General features: G+C 44.8%; 1 protein-coding gene across 1 annotated transcript in view; it reads left to right on the top strand.

Annotated features, from left to right (window-relative positions):
• The window catches only part of LOC109881106 (zinc finger CCHC domain-containing protein 24), a 43,768-nt gene extending 20,620 nt beyond the window's left edge, over positions 1-23,148 (top strand). The window contains exons 3-4 of the mRNA XM_031800039.1: positions 20,044-20,208; positions 21,124-23,148. Coding sequence (XP_031655899.1) covers positions 20,044-20,208; positions 21,124-21,237 — 279 coding nt within the window. The 3' untranslated portion in view covers positions 21,238-23,148. The remainder of the gene's footprint in view (positions 1-20,043; positions 20,209-21,123) is intronic.
• Positions 23,149-24,014: the final 866 nt, after the last annotated feature.

Below are 24,014 nucleotides of genomic sequence, written 5' to 3'. Positions count from 1 at the left end.
CATAAAGACAGCTCTATGTGATAGACTATCCTGGGTCCATAAAGACAGCTCCATGTGATAGACTATCCTGGGTCCATAAAGACAGCTCCATGTGATAGACTATCCTGGGTCCATAAAGACAGCTCCATGTGATAGACTATCCATAAAGACAGCTCTGTTTGAGTAATCCGTGCGTGTGTTTCCTTGTTCACATGTTTTTTAGGAAGAAGGTATAGTATCCATGGAAACAAGGGACAGACTGTATCATCACAACATAAACAAACATACTTTGTTCTTATCCTTCTCTGATTAAAAAGCATTGCACTTGTAATATGTATTAAAAGCTGAATTAAACCCTTTAAAGAAACAAACTAGAAGCTGAAAATATGTTCCTTTTCAGGTGACCCAACCAAAATTCACATTTTTGGGTTAAAAGTTAAGGAAAAGATGGAGTGTAATCTAGTGTTAAGTTAAACAGTCAACTCCTCTGTGTGTGTGTGTGTGTGTGTGTGTGTGTGTGTGTGTGTGTGTGTGTGTGTGTGTGTGTGTGTGTGTGTGTGTGTGTGTGTGTGTGTGTGTGTGTGTGTGCCTTGTAGTTTCCTTTCAGCAGACTGCACTCAAATCATGAATAGTAAGGGGAAATGCCAAACAGGACACAACCTGCTTCAATTAACTGGAAATGAGAAGCTTCTCGTGTGTGTGTGCGTGCGTGTGTGCGTGTGTGTGTGTGTGTGTGTGTGTGTGTGTGTGTGTGTGTGTGTGTGTGTGTGTGTGTGTGTGTGTGTGTGTGTGTGTGTGTGTGGCTTTGCCTTTGGGAAAATACTGCCTTTATAGCGTCACATAGACAGGACTTTAGACACCCATGTAGAGAGTGGGGAGGATTGATCCATTTTCAACCTGAAGACTGATTCTGATGTGTGATTGTTTCAGTAACATACTAGCGGGGTTTGTGGTATTTTGCATTAGCAATGTCTAATGGTTGTTATGAAGTAAACCTTTAACAACATACCTTGGCGCTAACGGCCCAGAAAGAACAGCTGTACATGTGCTGCAGGACAAAAGGAAGGGCCTATCTAGTTGCTGTGTTTGGTTTTTATATATTATAGTACATTTCATCTCCTGGTGTTGTTGTCTGTCGGGGACTACAGGTACCAGTTAGACAGTTATCTCTCGTGAACAGAGAGGCATGTAACGTAAATTATGCAATTATGTGAGATTTTAAAGTTCACAGATTTTAGGACACAGTTAAACCTCGTCCTGAGCTAAACAGCTCAGTCCAGAACTTAATCTGTGTCCGGGAAACCAGTCCATAGAGTACCAAGAGGCATTGAAAAAGTAGAGAGAAGGAGGACTTTAGTCATTGTGGACTTGTCATCTGGTTCAGGTGGGATGTCAGTTGGTTACCTAGGTAATACTGTTTGTATGTCTTCCCATGAACACAAAACATATAACATGTATCAGGTTTACTGGAGTGTTTATTTGTCCCAAGGGTGCTCATGGCCATATGTTATAGCTATTTTATTGGCACTACCCACAAGTGACGTATTGTGATTCTCAGAATATAAATGCCCTTAATCCTTAAGAGCCAATCTGTTGAGGCTGTTGTTTGAGATTTTTTTAGAAAACTTTAAATATACAAATAACAATTTGATCAAGTACAATTTTCTTGAGAGAGAGAGAGAGAGAGAGAGAGAGACCATTGTTTATCATGATGGTTCCCAGATGCTGAGGGGGGCCAGGCCCTTTCTCTCACCAGGCAGGAATAAGGAAGTGGGCCATGGTTCTGTACATTAGGCACCAAACGAAGAAAACCGGTTTAAAATGATAGTTTTACTCAAATATTATATCTGTTTGGGCTTCTTGTATCAATTTGCAGTCTACAAATGATTTGCAATTATGTTCCAGACCTCCGACCATCCACTGAAGAAACAAATCTGTCCGCGGCTGTAGTTGAGAAAGGACTCGCTCTTGTCTGTATCGCTTCGGTTTTGGAAGGACTTGGGAGTTTGCTGCATTCATCAAGGTTTCTGCATCTTGTGTGTGCTCATGCTTTGAAACATCAGAGCAGACATGTAGTTTGTTAATAACAGAATGAATGATGCCTCATGTTCCCAAGTTGAAGCTGTTACACGTTCAAACCAAGCAGTCAGTCAAACATGAATCATGAAAATATGTATATTTTGATTTATATGTACATCTGGTTTGGTTTCTTTCTGATTTACAATCATCACATTGATCTCCAAGCAGAGAAATAAATCATATTTGAGATGTTTCACCTTTTAATGTCCAACAACAGCCTTTTAATTTTTTTTTTACCTTTATTTAACCAGGCAAGTCCGTTAATAAGAACAAATTCTTATTTTCAATGACAGCCTAGGAACAGTAGGTTAACTGCCTTGTTGCAGAAAATACAGATTTGTACCTTGTCAGCTCAGGAATTCGATCTTGCAACCTTTCGGTTACTAGTCGAACGCTCTAACCACTAGGCTACGTACCATCCCTACACTCTAACCACTAAGCTACCTACCGTCCCTACACTCTAACCACTAGGCTACGTACCATCCCTACACTCTAACCACTAAGCTACCTACCGTCCCTACACTCTAACCACTAGGCTACCTTACCGCCCCTACGCTCTAACCACTTGGCTACGTACCATCCCTACACTCTAACCACTAGGCTACCTTACCGCCCCTACGCTCTAACCACTAGGCTACGTACCATCCCTACACTCTAACCACTAAGCTACCTACCGTCCCTACACTCTAACCACTAGGCTACCTTACCGCCCCTACGCTCTAACCACTTGGCTACGTACCACCCCTACACTCTAACCACTAAGCTACCTGCCGTCCCTACACTCTAACCACTAGGCTATGTACCGCCCCTACACTCTAACCACTAGGCTACCTTACCGCCCCTACGCTCTAACCACTAAGCTACCTGCCGTCCCTACACTCTAACCACTAGGCTATGTACCGTCCCTACACTCTAACCACTAGGCTACCTTACCGCCCCTACGCTCTAACCACTTGGCTACGTACCATCCCTACACTCTAACCACTAAGCTACCTGCCGTCCCTACACTCTAACCACTAGGCTATGTACCGCCCCTACACTCTAACCACTAGGCTACCTACCGTCCCTACACTCTAACCGGTAGGCTACCTGCCGCCCCTACGCTCTAGCCACTAGGCTACCTGCCGTCCCCTACACTCTAATCACTAGGCTACCTGCCGTCCCTACACTCTAACCACTAGGCTACCTGCCGTCCCTACACTCTAACCACTAGGCTACCTGCCGTCCCTACACTCTAACCACTAGACTACCTGCCGTCACTACACTCTAACCACTAGGCTACCTGCCGTCCCTACACTCTAACCCCTAGGCTACCTGCCGCCCCTACACTCTAACCACTAGTCTACCTGCCGTCCCTACACTCTAACCACTAGACTACCTGCCGTCCCTACACTCTAACCACTAGGCTACCTTACCGCCCCTACGCTCTAACCACTTGGCTACGTACCATCCCTACACTCTAACCACTAAGCTACCTGCCGTCCCTACACTCTAACCACTAGGCTATGTACCGCCCCTACACTCTAACCACTAGGCTACCTACCGTCCCTACACTCTAACCGGTAGGCTACCTGCCGCCCCTACGCTCTAGCCACTAGGCTACCTGCCGTCCCCTACACTCTAATCACTAGGCTACCTGCCGTCCCTACACTCTAACCACTAGGCTACCTGCCGTCCCTACACTCTAACCACTAGGCTACCTGCCGTCCCTACACTCTAACCACTAGACTACCTGCCGTCACTACACTCTAACCACTAGGCTACCTGCCGTCCCTACACTCTAACCCCTAGGCTACCTGCCGCCCCTACACTCTAACCACTAGTCTACCTGCCGTCCCTACACTCTAACCACTAGACTACCTGCCGTCCCTACACTCTAACCACTAGACTACCTGCCGTCCCTACACTCTAACCACTAGGCTACCTGCCGTCCCTACACTCTAACCACTAGGCTACCTGCCGCCCCTACACTCTAACCACTAGACTACCTGCCCTCCCTACACTCTAACCACTAGACTACCTGCCGTCCCTACACTCTAACCACTAGACTACCTGCCGTCCCTACACTCTAACCACTAGGCTACCTGCCGTCCCTACACTCTAACCACTAGTCTACCTGCCGTCCCAACACTCTAACCACTAGGCTACCTACCGTCCCTACACTCTAACCACTAGGCTACCTGCCGTCCCTACACTCTAACCACTAGGCTACCTGCCGTCCCTACACTCTAACCACTAGGCTACCTGCCGTCCCTACACTCTAACCACTAGACTACCTGCCGACCCTACACTCTAAACACTAGGCTACCTGCCGTCCCTACACTCTAACCACTAGACTACCTGCCGTCCCTACACTCTAACCACTAGGCTACCTGCCGTCCCTACACTCTAACCACTAGGCTACCTGCCGTCCCTACACTCTAACCACTAGGCTACCTGCCGTCCCTACACTCTAACCACTAGACTACCTGCCGACCCTACACTCTAAACACTAGGCTACCTGCCGTCCCTACACTCTAACCACTAGACTACCTGCCGTCCCTACACTCTAACCACTAGGCTACCTGCCCTCCAGGACCCAGGATAGTCTATCACATAGAGCTGTCTTTATGGATAGTCTATCACATAGAGCTGTCTTTATGGACCCAGGATAGTCTATCACATGGAGCTGTCTTTATGGACCCAGGATAGTCTATCACATGGAGCTGTCTTTATGGACCCAGGATAGTCTATCACATGGAGCTGTCTTTATGGACCCAGGATAGTCTATCACATAGAGCTGTCTTTATGGACCCAGGATAGTCTATCACATAGAGCTGTCTTTATGGACCCAGGATAGTCTATCACATGGAGCTGTCTTTATGGACCCAGGATAGTCTATCACATGGAGCTGTCTTTATTGACCCAGTTAACGTTTTCAAAATAGTCGTTGCTAAAGAAAACCAGATTTATCAAGTTGATACCTATTACACATTTGCGTGAAGAGGAGGCGGAGAAAAAGGGTCCGGAGGGCGAGCTGCTTTCTGAGAATTCGTAGACGATGGAATTAAACCCCCACTTCCTTCCATTCTGCTAGCACACGTGCAAACTTTGGACAATAAAATAGATGACCTACGTGGAAGATTAAACTACCAATGGGACATTAAAAACTATAATATCTTATGTTTCACAGAGACGTGGCTGAACGACGACACTATCAACATACAGCTACGCTGCAAGGGTGTATTTTTGTAAATAACAGCTGGTGCATGATATCTAAGGAAGAGGTAGAACATCTCATAATAAGCTGTAGACCACACTATATTTCTAGAGAATTTTCATCTGTATTTTTCGTAACTGTCTACATACCACCACAGACCGATGCTGGCACTAAAACAGCACTCATTGAGCTGCATTCCGCCATAAGCAAACAGGAAAAGAGGTGGCGCTCCTAGTGGCCGGGGACTTTAATGCAGGGAAACTTAAATCAGTTTCACCTAATTTCTATCAGCATATGTGCAACCAGAGGAAGAAAAACTCTGGACCACCTGTACTCCACACACAGAGATGCATACAAAGCTCTCCCTCGCCCTCCATTTGGCAATTCTGACCATAATTCTATCCTCCTGATTCCTGCTAAAAGCAAAAAATTAAAGCAGGAAGCACCAGTGACTAAATCAATTAAAAAGTGGTCAGATAAAGCAGATGCTAAGCTATACATATATATATATATATATAATAATAATAATAATAATAATAATAATAATAATAATAATAATAATAATAATAATAATATAATAATAATAATAATATAATAATAATAATAATATAATAATAATAATAATAATAATAATAATAATAATAATAATAATAATAATAATAATAATAATAATAATAATAATAATAATAATAATAATAATAATAATAATAATAATAATAATAATATAATAATAATAATAATAATAATAATAATAATAATATAATAATAATAATAATATAATAATAATAATAATAATAATATAATAATAATAATAATAATAATAATAATAATAATAATAATAATAATAATAATAATAATAATAATAATATAATAATAATAATAATAATAATAATAATAATAATAATATAATAATAATAATAATAATAATAATAATAATAATAATAATATAATAATAATAATAATATAATAATAATAATAATAATAATAATATAATAATAATATAAAAATAATAATACTTATTTTCCACCATAATTTGCAAATAAATTCATTAAAAATCCTACAATAGTGTAACGGCGTTCTTCGTTTGTCGAAAGAGAGTCGGACCGAAATGCAGCGTGGTGGTTAATCATGATCTTTAATAAAGAAAACGGCGATACATGAAATAACTAAATAAATACGAAAACAACAAACGGAACGTGAAACCTATTACAGCCTATCTGGTGAACACTACACAGAGACAGGAACAATCACCACGAAATACAAAGCGAACTCAGGCTACCTAAATACGGTTCCCAATCAGAGGCAACGAGAAGCACCTGACTGCTGATTGAGAACCGCCTCAGGCAGCCAAGCCTATACAACACCCCTAATCAGCCGCGATCCCAAATACTACAAACCCCAATACGAAACACAACACACAAACCCATGTCACACCCTGGCCTGAACAAATAATTAAAGAAAACACAAAATACTAAGACCAAGGCGTGACAACAATGTGATTTTCTGGATTTTTTTCAAATTTTTTCTGTCATATTTGAAATGTACCTATGATGAAAATTACAGGCCTCTCTCATCTTTTTAAGTGGGAGAACTTGCACAATTGGTGGCTGACTAAATACTTTTTTGCCCCACTGTATTACCTCAACTAACCGGTGCCCCCGCACATTGACTCTGTACCGGTACCCCCTGTATATAGCCTCCACATTGACTCTGTACTGGTACCCCCTGTATATAGCCTCCACATTGACTGTACCGGTACCCCTTGTATATAGCCTCCACATTGACTCTGTACCGGTACCCCCTGTATATAGCCTCCACATTGACTCTGTACCAGTACCCCCTGTATATAGCCTCCACATTGACTCTGTACCGGTACCCCCCTGTATATAGCCTCCACATTGACTCTGTACTGGTACCCCCTGTATATAGCCTCCACATTGACTCTGTACCGGTACCCCCTGTATATAGCCTCCACATTGACTCTGTACCGGTACCCCCTGTATATAGCCTCCACATTGACTCTGTACCAGTACCCCCTGTATATAGCCTCCACATTGACTCTGTACCGGTACCCCCTGTATATAGCCTCCACATTGACTCTGTACTGGTACCCCCTGTATATAGCCTCCACATTGACTCTGTACTGGTACCTCCTGTATATAGCCTCCACATTGACTCTGTACCGGTACCCCCCTATATATAGCCTCCACATTGACTCTGTACTGGTACCCCCTGTATATAGCCTCCACATTGACTCTGTACTGGTACCCCCTGTATATAGCCTCCACATTGACTCTGTACTGGTACCCCCTGTATATAGCCTCCACATTGACTCTGTACCGGTACACCCTGTATATAGCCTCCACATTGACTCTGTACCGGTACCCCCTGTATATAGCCTCCACATTGACTCTGTACTGGTACCCCCTGTATATAGCCTCCACATTGACTCTGTACTGGTACCCCCTGTATATAGCCTCCACATTGACTCTGTACTGGTACCCCCTGTATATAGCCTCCACATTGACTCTGTACCGGTACACCCTGTATATAGCCTCCACATTGACTCTGTACCGGTACCCCCTGTATATAGCCTCCACATTGACTCTGTACCGGTACACCCTGTATATAGCCTCCACATTGACTCTGTACCTTAACACCCTGTATATAGCCTCCACATTGACTCTGTACCGGTACCCCCTGTATATAGCCTCCACATTGACTCTGTACCAGTACCCCCTGTATATAGCCTCCACATTGACTCTGTACCGTAATACCCTGTATATAGCCTCCACATTGACTCTGTACCGGTACCCCCTGTATATAGCCTCCACATTGACTCTGTACCGTAATACCCTGTATATAGCCTCCACATTGACTCTGTACCGTAATACCCTGTATATAGCCTCCACATTGACTCTGTACCGGTACCCCCTGTATATAGCCTCCACATTGACTCTATACTGGTACCCCCTGTATATAGCCTCCACATTGACTCTGTACTGGTACCTCCTGTATATAGCCTCCACATTGACTCTGTACCGGTACCCCCTGTATATAGCCTCCACATTGACTCTGTACCGGTACCCCCTGTATATAGCCTCCACATTGACTCTGTACCTGTACCCCCTGTATATAGCCTCCACATTGACTCTGTACCGGTACCCCCTGTATATAGCCTCCACATTGACTCTGTACCGGTACCCCCTGTATATAGCCTCCACATTGACTCTGTACTGGTACCCCCTGTATATAGCCTCCACATTGACTCTGTACTGGTACCTCCTGTATATAGCCTCCACATTGACTCTGTACCGGTACCCCCTATATATAGCCTCCACATTGACTCTGTACTGGTACCCCCTGTATATAGCCTCCACATTGACTTTGTACTGGTACCCCCTGTATATAGCCTCCACATTGACTCTGTACTGGTACCCCCTGTATATAGCCTCCACATTGACTCTGTACTGGTACCCCCTGTATATAGCCTCCACATTGACTCTGTACCGGTACACCCTGTATATAGCCTCCACATTGACTCTGTACCGGTACCCCCTGTATATAGCCTCCACATTGACTCTGTACTGGTACCCCCTGTATATAGCCTCCACATTGACTCTGTACTGGTACCCCCTGTATATAGCCTCCACATTGACTTGGTACTGGTACCCCCTGTATATAGCCTCCACATTGACTCTGTACCGGTACACCCTGTATATAGCCTCCACATTGACTCTGTACCGGTACCCCCTGTATATAGCCTCCACATTGACTCTGTACCGGTACACCCTGTATATAGCCTCCACATTGACTCTGTACCTTAACACCCTGTATATAGCCTCCACATTGACTCTGTACCGGTACCCCCTGTATATAGCCTCCACATTGACTCTGTACCAGTACCCCCTGTATATAGCCTCCACATTGACTCTGTACCGTAATACCCTGTATATAGCCTCCACATTGACTCTGTACCGGTACCCCCTGTATATAGCCTCCACATTGACTCTGTACCGTAATACCCTGTATATAGCCTCCACATTGACTCTGTACCGTAATACCCTGTATATAGCCTCCACATTGACTCTGTACCGGTACCCCCTGTATATAGCCTCCACATTGACTCTGTACCGGTACACCCTGTATATAGCCTCCACATTGACTCTGTACCTTAACACCCTGTATATAGCCTCCACATTGACTCTGTACCGGTACCCCCTGTATATAGCCTCCACATTGACTCTGTACCAGTACCCCCTGTATATAGCCTCCACATTGACTCTGTACCGTAATACCCTGTATATAGCCTCCACATTGACTCTGTACCGGTACCCCCTGTATATAGCCTCCACATTGACTCTGTACCGTAATACCCTGTATATAGCCTCCACATTGACTCTGTACCGTAATACCCTGTATATAGCCTCCACATTGACTCTGTACCGGTACCCCCTGTATATAGCCTCCACATTGACTCTGTACCGGTACCCCCTGTATATAGCCTCCACATTGACTCTGTACCGGTAGCCTGTTACAGCGTTCTTCTATCTCCTCCTCTGACGAAGAGGTAGAACAAGGATCGGACCAAAATGCAGCGTGATGATGATTCATGATATATTTTTAATGAAGGATAAAACAATACAAGCTACAAAATAATGAAACGTGAAAACCGATACAGCCTGTCTGGTGCAAACACAAAGACAGGAACAATCACCCACCAAAACACTCACAGAATATGGCTGCCTAAATATGGTTCCCAATCAGAGACAACGATAAACACCTGACTCTGATTGAGAACCGCCTCAGGCAGCCCTAGACTACTTAGACACCCCACAAAAATCCCTAAGACAAAAACACACCACAATAACCCATGTCACACCCTGGCCTGACCAAATAATTAAAGAAAACACAAAATACTAAGACCAAGGCGTGACATAGCCCCTGTATATCTTGTTATTCGCTTCGCTATTGTTATGTTACTACTGCTCTATACCTACTTTTTACTTTAATTTCTTATTCTTATCCAGGTGTTTTTTTACTGCATTGTTGATTAGGAGCTCGTAAGTAAGCATTTCACTGTAAGGTCTACACTTTTTATATTTGGCGCATGTGACTAATACAATTAGATTTTATATGTTGTGTGGTCCTCCCACTACGACTCAGGAAACCATGCAGTTTATTAGGCTACAGATGAAATACGTTATGATGAACTTCACAGGGGAAAGTTTACGGTGATGAGCTTGATGCTGATTTACAATAAATATCCAGGGTCTTATTCATGGTGACATGATGATCGATGCTTGGCTTCGCATTCTGACAAATAAAATTCTTGCTCTTATCCATAATAATCTCATCATGTAGAGTAGCCTACCCTCACAGCCTACTGTATCTGTGAGCTGTTGGCTAGAGCACACGTGCCAAGACCAGAGTAGACAGATTTAGCTATTTAACAAAAATCTCAGTAGAGTTAAAAATGCGATGAAAACACATTTGAATTTTTTATTATTATTCGGTGCATGAAAACTTAAGCGAAAAAGTACATTTTGTGTTCACTACATCGTCAAACAAGTCAGCTTGGTAGAAACACACTACTGGTGGGAAAATTTGCATATTCTTGAATATTTGCATGAAAATCTGTCGCTAATTGGATGGAAATTTTTTGCATATTCTTGAATATTTGCATGGAAATCTGTCGCTAATTGGGTGGGAATAATTAGCATATTCTTGAATATTTGCATGAAAATCTGTCTCTAATTGGATGGAAACCTTACCTACTGTTTGAGGAGATCTTCATTTACCCTACACAGGTTATAGAATACTGTAGCCATCCTATTGCATTCTCAGGACATTTTAAGAGATTGTCTCTTGTCAGCTTTTGTGCGTCTTTCATCAGTTGTCCCTGTCCGTGCCATGCACTTCATTGGACCGGGTGGAAACTGTGAAGTGTTCAGTGCTCTTTGACACCATATGTGTGACACTGTGTGTTTTGCTGTGTGGAGGGAAATCTGTTTCCTCCGGCAGCAGGAAGATCATGGCTCTTTCTCTCTCTCTGGGCTGTCCCAAATGGAACCCTATTCCTCCCAAATGAACCCTATTCCTCCCAAATGAACCCTATTCCTCCCAAATGAACCCTATTCCCTCCCAAATGAACCCTATTCCCTCCAAATGGAACCCTATTCCTCCAAAATGAACCCTATTCCTCCCAAATGGAATTCCTTTTCCTCCCAAATGGAACCCTATTCCCTCCCAAATGAACCCTATTCCCTCCAAATGGAACCCTATTCCTCCAAAATGAACCCTATTCCTCCCAAATGAACCCTATTCCTCCCAAATGAACCATATTCCCTCCAAATGGAATCCTATTCCCTCCAAATGGAACCATATTCCTTCCAAATGGAACCCTAATCCCTCCAAATGGAACCCTAATCCCTCCAAATGGAACCCTATTCCTTCCAAATGGAACCCTATTCCTTCCAAATGGAACCCTATTCCTTCCAAATGGTACCCTATTCCTTCCAAATGGAACCCTATTCCCTCCAAATGGAACCCTATTCCCTCCAAATGGAACCCTATTCCCTCCAAATGGAACCCTATTCCCTCCAAATGGTACCCTATTCCTTCCAAATGGTACCCTATTCCTTCCAAATGGTACCCTATTCCTTCCAAATGGAACCCTATTCCCTCCAAATGGAACCCTATTCCCTCCAAATGGAACCCTATTCCCTCCAAATGGAACCCTATTCCTTCCAAATGGAACCCTATTCCCTCCAAATGGAACCCTATTCCTTCCAAATGGAACCCTATTCCTTCCAAATGGAACCCTATTCCCTCCAAATGGAACCCTATTCCTTCCAAATGGTACCCTATTCCTTCCAAATGGAACCCGATTCCCTCCAAATGGTACCCTATTCCCTCCAAATGGAACCCTATTCCCTCCAAATGGAACCCTATTCCTTCCAAATGGTACCCTATTCCTTCCAAATGGAACCCTATTCCTTCCAAATGGAACCCTATTCTCTCCAAATGGAACCCTATTCCCTCCAAATGGAACCCTATTCCCTCCAAATGGAACCCTATTCCTTCCAAATGGAACCCTATTCCCTCCAAATGGAACCCTATTCCCTCCAAATGGAACCCTATTCCCTCCAAATGGAACCCTATTCCCTCCAAATGGAACCCTATTCCTTCCAAATGGAACCCTATTCCCTCCAAATGGAACCCTATTCCTTCCAAATGGAACCCTATTCCTTCCAAATGGAACCCTATTCCCTCCAAATGGAACCCTATTCCTTCCAAATGGTACCCTATTCCTTCCAAATGGAACCCGATTCCCTCCAAATGGTACCCTATTCCCTCCAAATGGAACCCTATTCCCTCCAAATGGAACCCTATTCCTTCCAAATGGTACCCTATTCCTTCCAAATGGAACCCTATTCCTTCCAAATGGAACCCTATTCTCTCCAAATGGAACCCTATTCCCTCCAAATGGAACCCTATTCCCTCCAAATGGAACCCTATTCCTTCCAAATGGAACCCTATTCCCTCCAAATGGAACCCTATTCCCTCCAAATGGAACCCTATTCCTTCCAAATGGAACCCTATTCCCTCCAAATGGAACCCTATTCCTTCCAAATGGAACCCTATTCCTTCCAAATGGAACCCTATTCCCTCCAAATGGAACCCTATTCCTTCCAAATGGTACCCTATTCCCTCCAAATGGAACCCTATTCCCTCCAAATGGAACCCTATTCCCTCCAAATGGTACCCTATTCCCTCCAAATGGAACCCTATTCCTTCCAAATGGAACCCTATTCCTTCCAAATGGAACCCTATTCCTTCCAAATGGAACCCTATTCCTTCCAAATGATACCCTATTCCCTCCAAATGGAACCCTATTCCCTCCAAATTCCCTATCTGTCAAAAGTAGTGGACTAAATAGGGGATACAGTACCATTTGGGACGCAGTCTGTAACTGGGCTGATGAGAGAGTGGTGAGATAGGATACAGGCCATCATCACTAACTACAGACAGCACCTGGCATCAGAACAACAAGGGGACTGTTCTTGGAGTTTGCATATAGAATGCAACGTGTTGGATGGATAAATGTATTGAAAAAGTGGGGTACAATGTATTTAATCACATTTTGAAATATATTCACTGTTACTGTGATAATTGGCTGCAGAAAACCAACACTCATATTCATTCCTAGAAAGGTTTGTCTCTGCTCTGAGGGAGTCCTAATGACAACAGATCAATGTCATTTGGCTGGTTGCCCCACCTCCTTTAACCTCCGAAGGGGTGTTTTTAATTTAAACCAGTCGATGTTGAAATAATTTCTTTATGTTGGGTTTAGGATTTTTCTCCAGTTATACAAGTGGAGTGAAGCTCATCTGGGGTTGATTTCCTCCCCCCCCCTCCCCCCACCCCAAGTCCTGATTGGCCGACAGAGGCCAGCTGGGAGGGAAGGATGACAGAGAGGCTGAGGTATGTGTCCTGTAGAGGAGGAGGGCTGTGATTGGTCCATCACTGGGCTGGGCCTCCGCTATGCTCCTCAGGGAGCATAGCTGGACCATAGAACACTCCATAGAACTAGAGAACTCCATGTTCTATAGGAATTCACTTCATGTTCTATAGGAACTCACTCCTTGTTCTATAGGAACTTACTCCTTGTTCTATAGGAACTCACTTCATGTTCTATAGGAACTCACTTCATGTTCTATTGGAACTCACTTTGTGTTCTATAGGAACTCACTTCATGTTCTATGGGAACTCACTTCATGTTCTATAGGAACTCACTTCATGTTCTATAGGAACTCACTTCATGTTCTATAGGAACTCACTTCATGTTCTATTGGAACTCACTTCATGTTCTATTGGAACTCACTTCGTGTTCTATTGGAACTCACTTCGTGTTCTATAGGAACTCACTTCATGTTCTATTGGAACTCACTTCGTGTTCTATTGGAACTCACTTCGTGTTCTATAGGAACTCACTTCATGTTCTATAGGAACTCACTCCTTGTTCTATAGGAACTCACTCCTTGTTCTATAGGAACTCACTCCTTGTTCTATAGGAACTCACTTCATGTTCTATTGGAACTAACTTCATGTTCTATTGGAACTCACTTCGTGTTCTATTGGAACTCACTTCGTGTTCTATAGGAACTCACTCCTTGTTCTATAGGAACTCACTCCTTGTTCTATAGGAACTCACTTCATGTTCTATAGGAACTCACTTCATGTTCTATAGGAACTCACTCCTTGTTCTATAGGAACTCACTCCTTGTTCTATAGGAACTCACTTCATGTTCTATTGGAACTAACTTCATGTTCTATGGGAACTCACTTCATGTTCTATAGGAACTCACTTCATGTTCTATAGGAACTCACTTCATGTTCTATAGGAACTCACTTCATGTTCTATAGGAACTCACTTCATGTTCTATGGGAACTCACTTCATGTTCTATAGGAACTCACTTCATGTTCTATAGGAACTCACTTCATGTTCTATAGGAACTCACTTCATGTTCTATAGGAACTCACTTCATGTTCTATGGGAACTCACTTCATGTTCTATAGGAACTCACTCCTTGTTCTATAGGAACTCACTCCTTGTTCTATAGGAACTCACTCCTTGTTCTATAGGAACTCACTTCATGTTCTATAGGAACTCACTTCATGTTCTATAGGAACTCACTTCATGTTCTATGGGAACTCACTTCATGTTCTATAGGAACTCACTTCATGTTCTATCGGAACTCACTTCATGTTCTATCGGAACTCACTTCATGTTCTATCGGAACTCACTTCATGTTCTATGGGAACTCACTTCATGTTCTATAGGAACTCACTCCTTGTTCTATAGGAACTCACTTCATGTTCTATAGGAACTCACTTCATGTTCTATAGGAACTCACTTCATGTTCTATAGGAACTCACTTCATGTTCTATTGGAACTCACTTCATGTTCTATTGGAACTCACTTCATGTTCTATTGGAACTCACTTCATGTTCTATTGGAACTCACTTCATGTTCTATTGGAACTCACTTCATGTTCTATAAGAACTCACTTTGAGTAGTGTTCTATATAGTGAATAGAGGTCCATAGGACTCTGGTCAGAAGTAGTGTTCTATATAGTGAATAGGGGTCCATAGGACTCTGGTCAGAAGTTGTGTTCTATATAGTGATTAGGGGTCCATAGGACTCTGGTCAGAAGTTGTGTTCTATATAGTGAATAGGGGTCCATAGGACTCTGGTCAGAAGTAGTGCTCTATATAGTGATTAGGGGTCCATAGGACTCTGGTCAGAAGTAGTGCTCTATATAGTGAACAGGGGTCCATAGGACTCTGGTCAGAAGTTGTGCTCTATATAGTGATTAGGGGTCCATAGGACTCTGGTCAGAAGTAGTGCTCTATATAGTGAATAGGGGTCCATAGGACTCTGGTCAGAAGTAGTGCTCTATATAGTGATTAGGGGTCCATAGGACTCTGGTCAGAAGTAGTGTTCTATATAGTGATTAGGGGTCCATAGGACTCTGGTCAGAAGTTGTGTTCTATATAGTGATTAAGGGTCCATAGGACTCTGGTCAGAAGTAGTGCTCTATATAGTGATTAGGGGTCCATAGGACTCTGGTCAGAAGTAGTGCTCTATATAGTGATTAGGGGTCCATAGGACTCTGGTCAGAAGTAGTGCTCTATATAGTGATTAGGGGTCCATAGGACTCTGGTCAGAAGTAGTGCTCTATATAGTGAATAGGGGTCCATAGGACTCTGGTCAGAAGTAGTGCTCTATATAGTGAACAGGGGTCCATAGGACTCTGGTCAGAAGTAGTGTTCTATATAGTGATTAGGGGTCCATAGGACTCTGGTCAGAAGTAGTGCTCTATATAGTGAATAGTGGTCCATAGGGGATACTGCCTTATTTCTCAATATGCAGTTTGACAGAAACTTACACTAACATTCAATGTGATTATGAGCTGCTTTTCCCTTCATCTTAACCACCGACGAGGCTGTTATCAAATCTCTTCATAATTCTGCTTCAGTGATTTGAGCTGGCAATGCTCCACAGAAACCCAATATGTTATCTCCTCCTGCTAAAGTTGAGAAACGCATTGTTATCTCCTCCCTGCTAAAGTTGAGAAACACAATGTTATCTCCTCCTGCTAAAGTTGAGAAACACAATATGTTATCCCTCCCTGCTAAAGTTGAGAAACCCAATATGTTATCCCCTTCTGCCTAAGTTGAGAAACCCAATATGTTATCTCCTCCTGCTAAAGTGATGGGAGGCAATTGGATTGATACACATTATGTGCATTTGGCAATGTAATGTATTTCTAAATATACAATATGTGGACCAAGAGTCAAGACCAGTGGTCAGTGGTCGTAACGTCACCTAGAGTCAAGACCGCGGTCAGTGGTTGTAACGTCAACTAGAGTCAAGACCAGTGGTCAGTGGTCGTAACGTCACCTAGAGTCAAGACCGCGGTCAGTGGTCGTGACGTCACCTAGAGTCAAGACCAGTGGTCAATGGTCGTAACGTCACCTAGAGTCAAGACCAGTGGTCAGTGGTCATAACGTCGCCTAGAGTCAAGACCCACCTAGAGTCAAGACCAGTGGTCAGTGGTCGTGACGTCACCTAGAGTCAAGACCAGTGGTCAATGGTCGTAACGTCACCTAGTGTCAAGACCAGTGGTCAGTGGTCGTAACGTCACCTAGAGTCAAGACCGCGGTCAGAGGTCATAACGTCACCTAGAGTCAAGACCAGTGGTCAGTGGTCGAAACGTCACCTAGAGTCAAGACCAGTGGTCAGTGGTCATAACGTCACCTAGAGTCAAGACCGCGGTCAGTGGTCGAAACGTCACTTAGAGTCAAGACCCACCTAGAGTCAAGACCGCGGTCAGTGGTAGTAACATCACCTAGAGTCAAGACCAGTGGTCAATGGTCGTAACGTCACCTAGAGTCAAGACCAGTGGTCAGTGGTCATAACGTCACCTAGAGTCAAGACCAGTGGTCAGTGGTCGTAACGTCACCTAGAGTCAAGACCAGTGGTCAGTGGTCATAACGTCACCTGGAGTCAAGACCCACCTAGAGTCAAGACCGCGGTCAGTGGTCATAACGTCACCTAGAGTCAAGACCAGTGGTCAGTGGTCATAACGTCACCTAGAGTCAAGACCGCGGTCAGTGGTCATAACGTCATCTAGAGTCAAGACCGCGGTCAGTGGTCGTAACGTCACCTAGAGTCAAGACCAGTGGTCATAACGTCACCTAGAGTCAAGACCAGTGGTCAGTGGTCGTAACGTCACCTAGAGTCAAGACCCACCTAGAGTCAAGACCAGTGGTCAGTGGTCGTAACGTCACCTAGAGTCAAGACCCACCTAGAGTCAAGACCGCGGTCAGTGGTCATAACGTCACCTAGAGTCAAGACCAGTGGTCAGTGGTTATAACGTCACCTAGAGTCAAGACCGCGGTCAGTGGTCATAACGTCACCTAGAGTCAAGACCAGTGGTCAGTGGTCGTAACGTCACCTGGAGTCAAGACCGCGGTCAGTGGTCGTAACGTCACCTGGAGTCAAGACCGCGGTCAGTGGTCATAACGTCACCTAGAGTCAAGACCAGTGGTCAGTGGTCGAAACGTCACTTAGAGTCAAGACCCACCTAGAGTCAAGACCGCGGTCAGTGGTAGTAACATCACCTAGAGTCAAGACCAGTGGTCAATGGTCGTAACGTCACCTAGAGTCAAGACCAGTGGTCAGTGGTCATAACGTCACCTAGAGTCAAGACCAGTGGTCAGTGGTCGTAACGTCACCTAGAGTCAAGACCAGTGGTCAGTGGTCGTAACGTCACCTAGAGTCAAGACCCACCTAGAGTCAAGACCCACCTAGAGTCAAGACCAGTGGTCAGTGGTCATAACGTCACCTGGAGTCAAGACCCACCTAGAGTCAAGACCGCGGTCAGTGGTCATAACGTCACCTAGAGTCAAGACCAGTGGTCAGTGGTCATAACGTCACCTAGAGTCAAGACCGCGGTCAGTGGTCATAGCGTCATCTAGAGTCAAGACCGCGGTCAGTGGTCGTAACGTCACCTAGAGTCAAGACCAGTGGGCATAACGTCACCTAGAGTCAAGACCAGTGGTCAGTGGTCGTAACGTCACCTAGAGTCAAGACCCACCTAGAGTCAAGACCAGTGGTCAGTGGTCATAACGTCACCTAGAGTCAAGACCCACCTAGAGTCAAGACCTCGGTCAGTGGTCATAACGTCACCTAGAGTCAAGACCAGTGGTCAGTGGTCGTAACGTCACATAGAGTCAAGACCGCGGTCAGTGGTCATAACGTCACCTAGAGTCAAGACCAGTGGTCAGTGGTCGTAACGTCACCTAGAGTCAAGACCAGTGGTCAGTGGTCGTAACGTCACCTAGAGTCAAGACCCACCTAGAGTCAAGACCGCGGTCAGTGGTCGTAACGTCACCTTGAGTCAAGACCAGTGGTCAGTGGTCATAACGTCACCTAGAGTCAAGACCGCGGTCAGTGGTCATAACGTCACCTGGAGTCAAGACCGGTGGTCAGTGGTCATAACGTCACCTAGAGTCAAACCAGTGGTCAGTTCAGTGGTCGTAACGTCACCTGGAGTCAAGACCGCGGTCAGTGGTTGTAACGTCACCTAGAGTCAAGACCAGTGGTCAGTGGTCGTAACGTCACCTAGATTCAAGACCAGTGGTCAGTGGTCATAACGTCACCTGTAGTCAAGACCACGGTCAGTGGTCGTAACGTCACCTAGAGTCAAGACCCACCTAGAGTCAAGACCGCGGTCAGTGGTCATAACGTCACCTAGAGTCAAGACCGCGGTCAGTGGTCATAACGTCACCTAGAGTCAAGACCAGTGGTCAGTGGTCGTAACGTCACCTAGAGTCAAGACCCACCTAGAGTCAAGACCGCGGTCAGTGGTCATAACGTCACCTAGAGTCAAGACCAGTGGTCAGTGGTTGTAACGTCACCTGTAGTCAAGACCACGGTCAGTGGTCGTAACGTCACCTAGAGTCAAGACCCACCTAGAGTCAAGACCGCGGTCAGTGGTCATAACGTCACCTAGAGTCAAGACCGCGGTCAGTGGTCGTAACGTCACCTGTAGTCAAGACCACGGTCAGTGGTCGTAACGTCACCTAGAGTCAAGACCCACCTAGAGTCAAGACCGCGGTCAGTGGTCATAACGTCACCTAGAGTCAAGACCAGTGGTCAGTGGTCGTAACGTCACCTAGAGTCAAGACCCACCTAGAGTCAAGACCGCGGTCAATGGTCGTCACGTCACCTGGAGTCAAGATAGCAGGTAGCGGTTAAGCGATTTGGCCAGAAACTGAAATGTCGCTGGTTGGAATCCCTGACCCGACTTGGTAAAAAATATGTCGATGTGCTCTTGAGCAAGGCACTTAACTTTCCTACGAGTCACTCTGGATAAGAGTGGCTGCTAAAATGTAAGACCATTGTCAGTGGTCGTAACGTCAGTTGTCGTTCAGTGACACCGAAGAAAGTCGTATGTGAAACATTGTTAGTTGATTCACGGCAAATTACAAATAAATAGAAGTGAAGATTGGTCCGCATTTTTTTTTTAACAGTTTGCAGTTTTTACACTGTTTTTCTGGGTACTTGTTGTATCTGCCAAAAGCAGCACCTGGGTGTAGAGGGCCTGCTGAGCACAGAGACTTCTCTCTGTATACTAAAATGAAATATGCCCATTTGATGTTGTTTCATCTGTAAATTCAGTGCAATGCTTCTATATGCTTTGTCTCCAGGCTCGGCCGAAAGGGGAAGGCCAGACCCCATATCAGGGCAAGAAGAGATGTTTCGGGGAATACAAGTGCCCTAAATGCAAGAGGAAGTGGATGAGTGGGAACTCCTGGGCCAACATGGGACAAGAATGTATCAAGTGCCACATCAACGTTTACCCTCACAAGCAGGTAAATACTTCCATTTTGTTTATTATCCATGATATTAGCCTGGTCTCAGATCTGTTTGTGTTGTCTTGCATATAGGCCTACATATAAGACCAGGCTACCATGACGTACCTCCATCCTATTGTTCTATTGTCTCAAGGACATTATTTCAACTGATTGTGTAACTTTGAAGTGTTTATTACTGATTTATAAACTAATAATTAACCGTTTATAAACCCTTTAAATATCAGTGGCCGGGCCTGCCGGGTGGTGCAGTAGTCTAAGGCACTGCATCGCAGTGCTAGCTGTGCCACCAGAGACTCTGGGTTCGAGCCCAGGCTCTGTCGCAGCAGGCCGCGACCGGGAGGTACATGGAGCGAGGCACAATTGGCCCAGCGTCGACCGGGTTAGGGAGGGTTTGGCCGGTAGGGATATCCTTTTCTCATCGCGCACTAGCGACTCCTGTGGCGGGCCGGGCGCGGTGCACGCTGACGAGCTCGCTAGGTGTACGGTGTTTCCTCACACATTGGTGCGGCTGGCTTCCGGCTGGCTTCCGGGTTGGATGCGCGCTGTGTTAAGAAGCAGTTGGGTTGTGTTTCGGAGGACGCATGGCTCTCGACCTTCGTCTCTCCCGAGCCTGTACGGGAGTTGTAGCGATGAGACAAGATAGTAACTACTAACAATTGGATACCACGAAATTGGGGAGAAAAAAATAAAAAAAATATCGGTGGCCACTCCCTTGTAAAAGAGATCCTCTGACGTCAATGGGACCTGGATACATAAAAGGTTGAATCGATTGTGCTTTTAATAACTTAATGTAAAGTGTGTTTTTAAATAGCTTAATGTTACCTGTGTTTCTCTGTGTTTTAAACAGCTTAATGTTACCTGTGTTTCTCTGTGTTTTAAACAGCTTAATGTTACCTCTGTTTCTCTGTGTAGAGACCTCTGGAGAAACCTGATGGGTTAGATGTTTCAGACCAGAGCAAGGAGCACCCACAGCACCTGTGTGAAAAATGCAAGGTCCTCGGGTACTACTGTCGTCGCGTGCAATAATAACCTGTCGTTATCTGGCCGCAAGTTCATGGAGTTGCCCTCTAGACACTGATCTTGGGTCAGTTTAGCATTTTCTACACTAATGTTTAAGGTCGGGTCTGGGGGAGGGGAAGCTGATCCTAGATATCTACCTACAGTAGGGTAAACTTCACCCCGAAGTCAAGTTCACTTCCCTGGTTCATTTCCCTGGCCTGTAGTTGACTTCCCTGGCCTGTAGTTGACTTCCCTGGTTGACTTCCCTGGCCTGTAGTTGACTTCCCTGGTTGACTTCCCTGGCCTGTAGTTGACTTCCCTGGCCTTAAGTTGACTTCCCAGGTTCACTTCCCTGGCCTGTAGTTGACTTCCCTGGTTCACTACCCTGGCCTTTAGTTGACTTCCCTGGCCTGTAGTTGACTTCCCTGGTTCACCTCCCTGGCCTTTAGTTGACTTCCCTGGCCTGTAGTTGACTTCCCTGGCCTTAAGTTGACTTCCCTGGTTCACTCCCCTGGCCTTTAGTTGACTTCCCTGGCCTGTAGTTGACTTCCCTGGCCTGTAGTTGACTTCCCTGGCCTTAAGTTGACTTCCCTGGCCTTTAGTTGACTTCCCTGGCCTTTAGTTGACTTCCTGGCCTTTAGTTGACTTCCCTGGCCTTAAGTTGACTTCACTGGTTAACTTCTTTGGCCTTAAATTGACTTCCCTGGTTCACTTCTTTGGCCTTAAATTGACTTCCCTGGTTCACTACTTTGGCCTTAAGTTGACTTCCCTGGTTCACTTCTTTGGCCTTAAGTTGACTTCCCTGGTTCACTTCTTTGGCCTTTAGTTGACTTCCCTGGTTCACCTCCTTGGCCTTAAGTTGACTTCCCTGGTTCACTTCTTTGGCCTTAAGTTGACTTCCCTGGTTCACTTCCCTTTGCCTTAAGTTGACTTCCCTGGTTCACTTCCCTGGCCTGTAGTTGACTTCCCTGGTTCACTTCCCTGGCCTGTAGTTGACTTCCCTGGTTCACTTCCCTGGCCTTTAGTTGACTTCCCTGGTTCACTTCCCTGGCCTTTAGTTGACTTCCCTGGTTCACTTCCCTGGCCTGTAGTTGACTTCCCTGGTTCACTTCCTTGGCCTGTAGTTGACTTCCCTGGTTCACTTCCCTTTGGCCTTAAGTTGACTTCCCTGGTTCACTTCCCTTTGCCTTAAGTTGACTTCCCTGGTTCACTTCCCTTTGCCTTAAGTTGACTTCCCTGGTTCACTTCCCTTTGCCTTAAGTTGACTTCCCTGGTTCACTTCCCTTTGCCTTAAGTTGACTTCCCTGGCCTGTAGTTGACCTCCCTGGCCTGTAGTTGACTTCCCTGGTTCACTTCCCTGGCCTGTAGTTGACTTCCCTGGTTCACTTCCCTTTGCCTTAAGTTGACTTCCCTGGCCTGTAGTTGACCTCCCTGGCCTGTAGTTGACTTCCCTGGTTCACTTCCCTGGCCTGTAGTTGACTTCCCTGGTTCACTTCCCTTTGCCTTAAGTTGACTTAACCCTCCAGTGGTTAATGAAGAGTTGCCGCTCATCTAATGTGTTGTGTATATCTCAGTAAAATAGGCCTGATCAACCGTCAATAATCTGTTGTTATTGTTATTATGTTTATAAAAAACATTTTTGACCTGTTTCGCTGTTCCCTACATGTGTGAATCGGGGACAATTCCATTTCACTTAAGTCTTGTCAGGATTCAATTACTTCCTGAATTGAAGTGGAATTGATCCCAAACCTTGTGTGTGTTGTGTGTTTTATGATGTAGTAGCTCCTGTCTACCTACCCAATGTTAAGCTGTACCTCTAGGCTTTTCTTCATACCATGAACAAGCATGCTTTGTCCTGATGTTGTCCGCATTCTTATTGTGCTGACATTTTCTGAAAATATGTCTACAACATGGTATTAAAAATGTATCATATCCGTCCACTGTGTCCGCATTGTGACCAGATTGATCCCTGGGTTCCATCAAATCAAATCAAATCAACTGTATTTATATAGCCCTTCGTACATCAGCTGATATCTCAAAGTGCTGTACAGAAACCAGCCTAAAACCCCAAACAGCAAGCAATGCAGGTGTAGAAGCACGGTGGCTAGGAAAAACTCCCTAGAAAGGCCAGAACCTAGGAAGAGAGGAACCAGGCTATGAGGGGTGGCCAGTCCTCTTCTGGCTGTGCCGGGTGGAGATTATAACAGAACATGGCCAAGATGTTCAACTGTTCATAAATGACCATTCATAAATGGTCCATCACTGTATCCTCATGATGCTGACAGCCGTTCTTTCGGAGTTGTATTTGTTTATTTATTTTAAGACACAATTTGATGCCGTAAGTGGTGCCACCTGTGTAAGTGGTGCCACCTGTGTAAGTGGTGCCACCTGTGAAAGTGGTGCCACCTGTGTAAGTGGTGCCACCTGTGAAATATTTTTAGAAGGCGGGGATACCGACGATTTTAAATGATCGACCACCTCCGGGCGTGGTCAGGAAGATCAGATCACAGTGCATCTTTTAATCGTCTACACCTGTCTGAAAATGTTGACACAATCAGAACGTGGACAAGATCATGACAAAGGAAGCATGTTAGAACCTGGTATAAATGGGGCTTAAGTGACATCTGTTAGGCTGGGTTTAGACAGGTCTTTTGACCAATCACATCAGATCTTTTCAGTCAAATCCTTTTTTCAGAGGTGATCTGATTGGTTAAAAGACCAATTAGTGAAAAGAAATATAAAAATTGGGCTGCCTGTCTAAACGCAGCCTCTGTGTTTACAAGATTCGTTCATTTAGTAATTTG

Source organism: Oncorhynchus kisutch, linkage group LG20, assembly GCF_002021735.2.
Source record: "Oncorhynchus kisutch isolate 150728-3 linkage group LG20, Okis_V2, whole genome shotgun sequence".
In the NCBI taxonomy this organism is placed as follows: Eukaryota; Metazoa; Chordata; class Actinopteri; order Salmoniformes; family Salmonidae; genus Oncorhynchus; species Oncorhynchus kisutch.
Note: the sequence above shows the minus strand (reverse complement) of the source record. Positions and strands in the feature narration are given on the sequence as shown.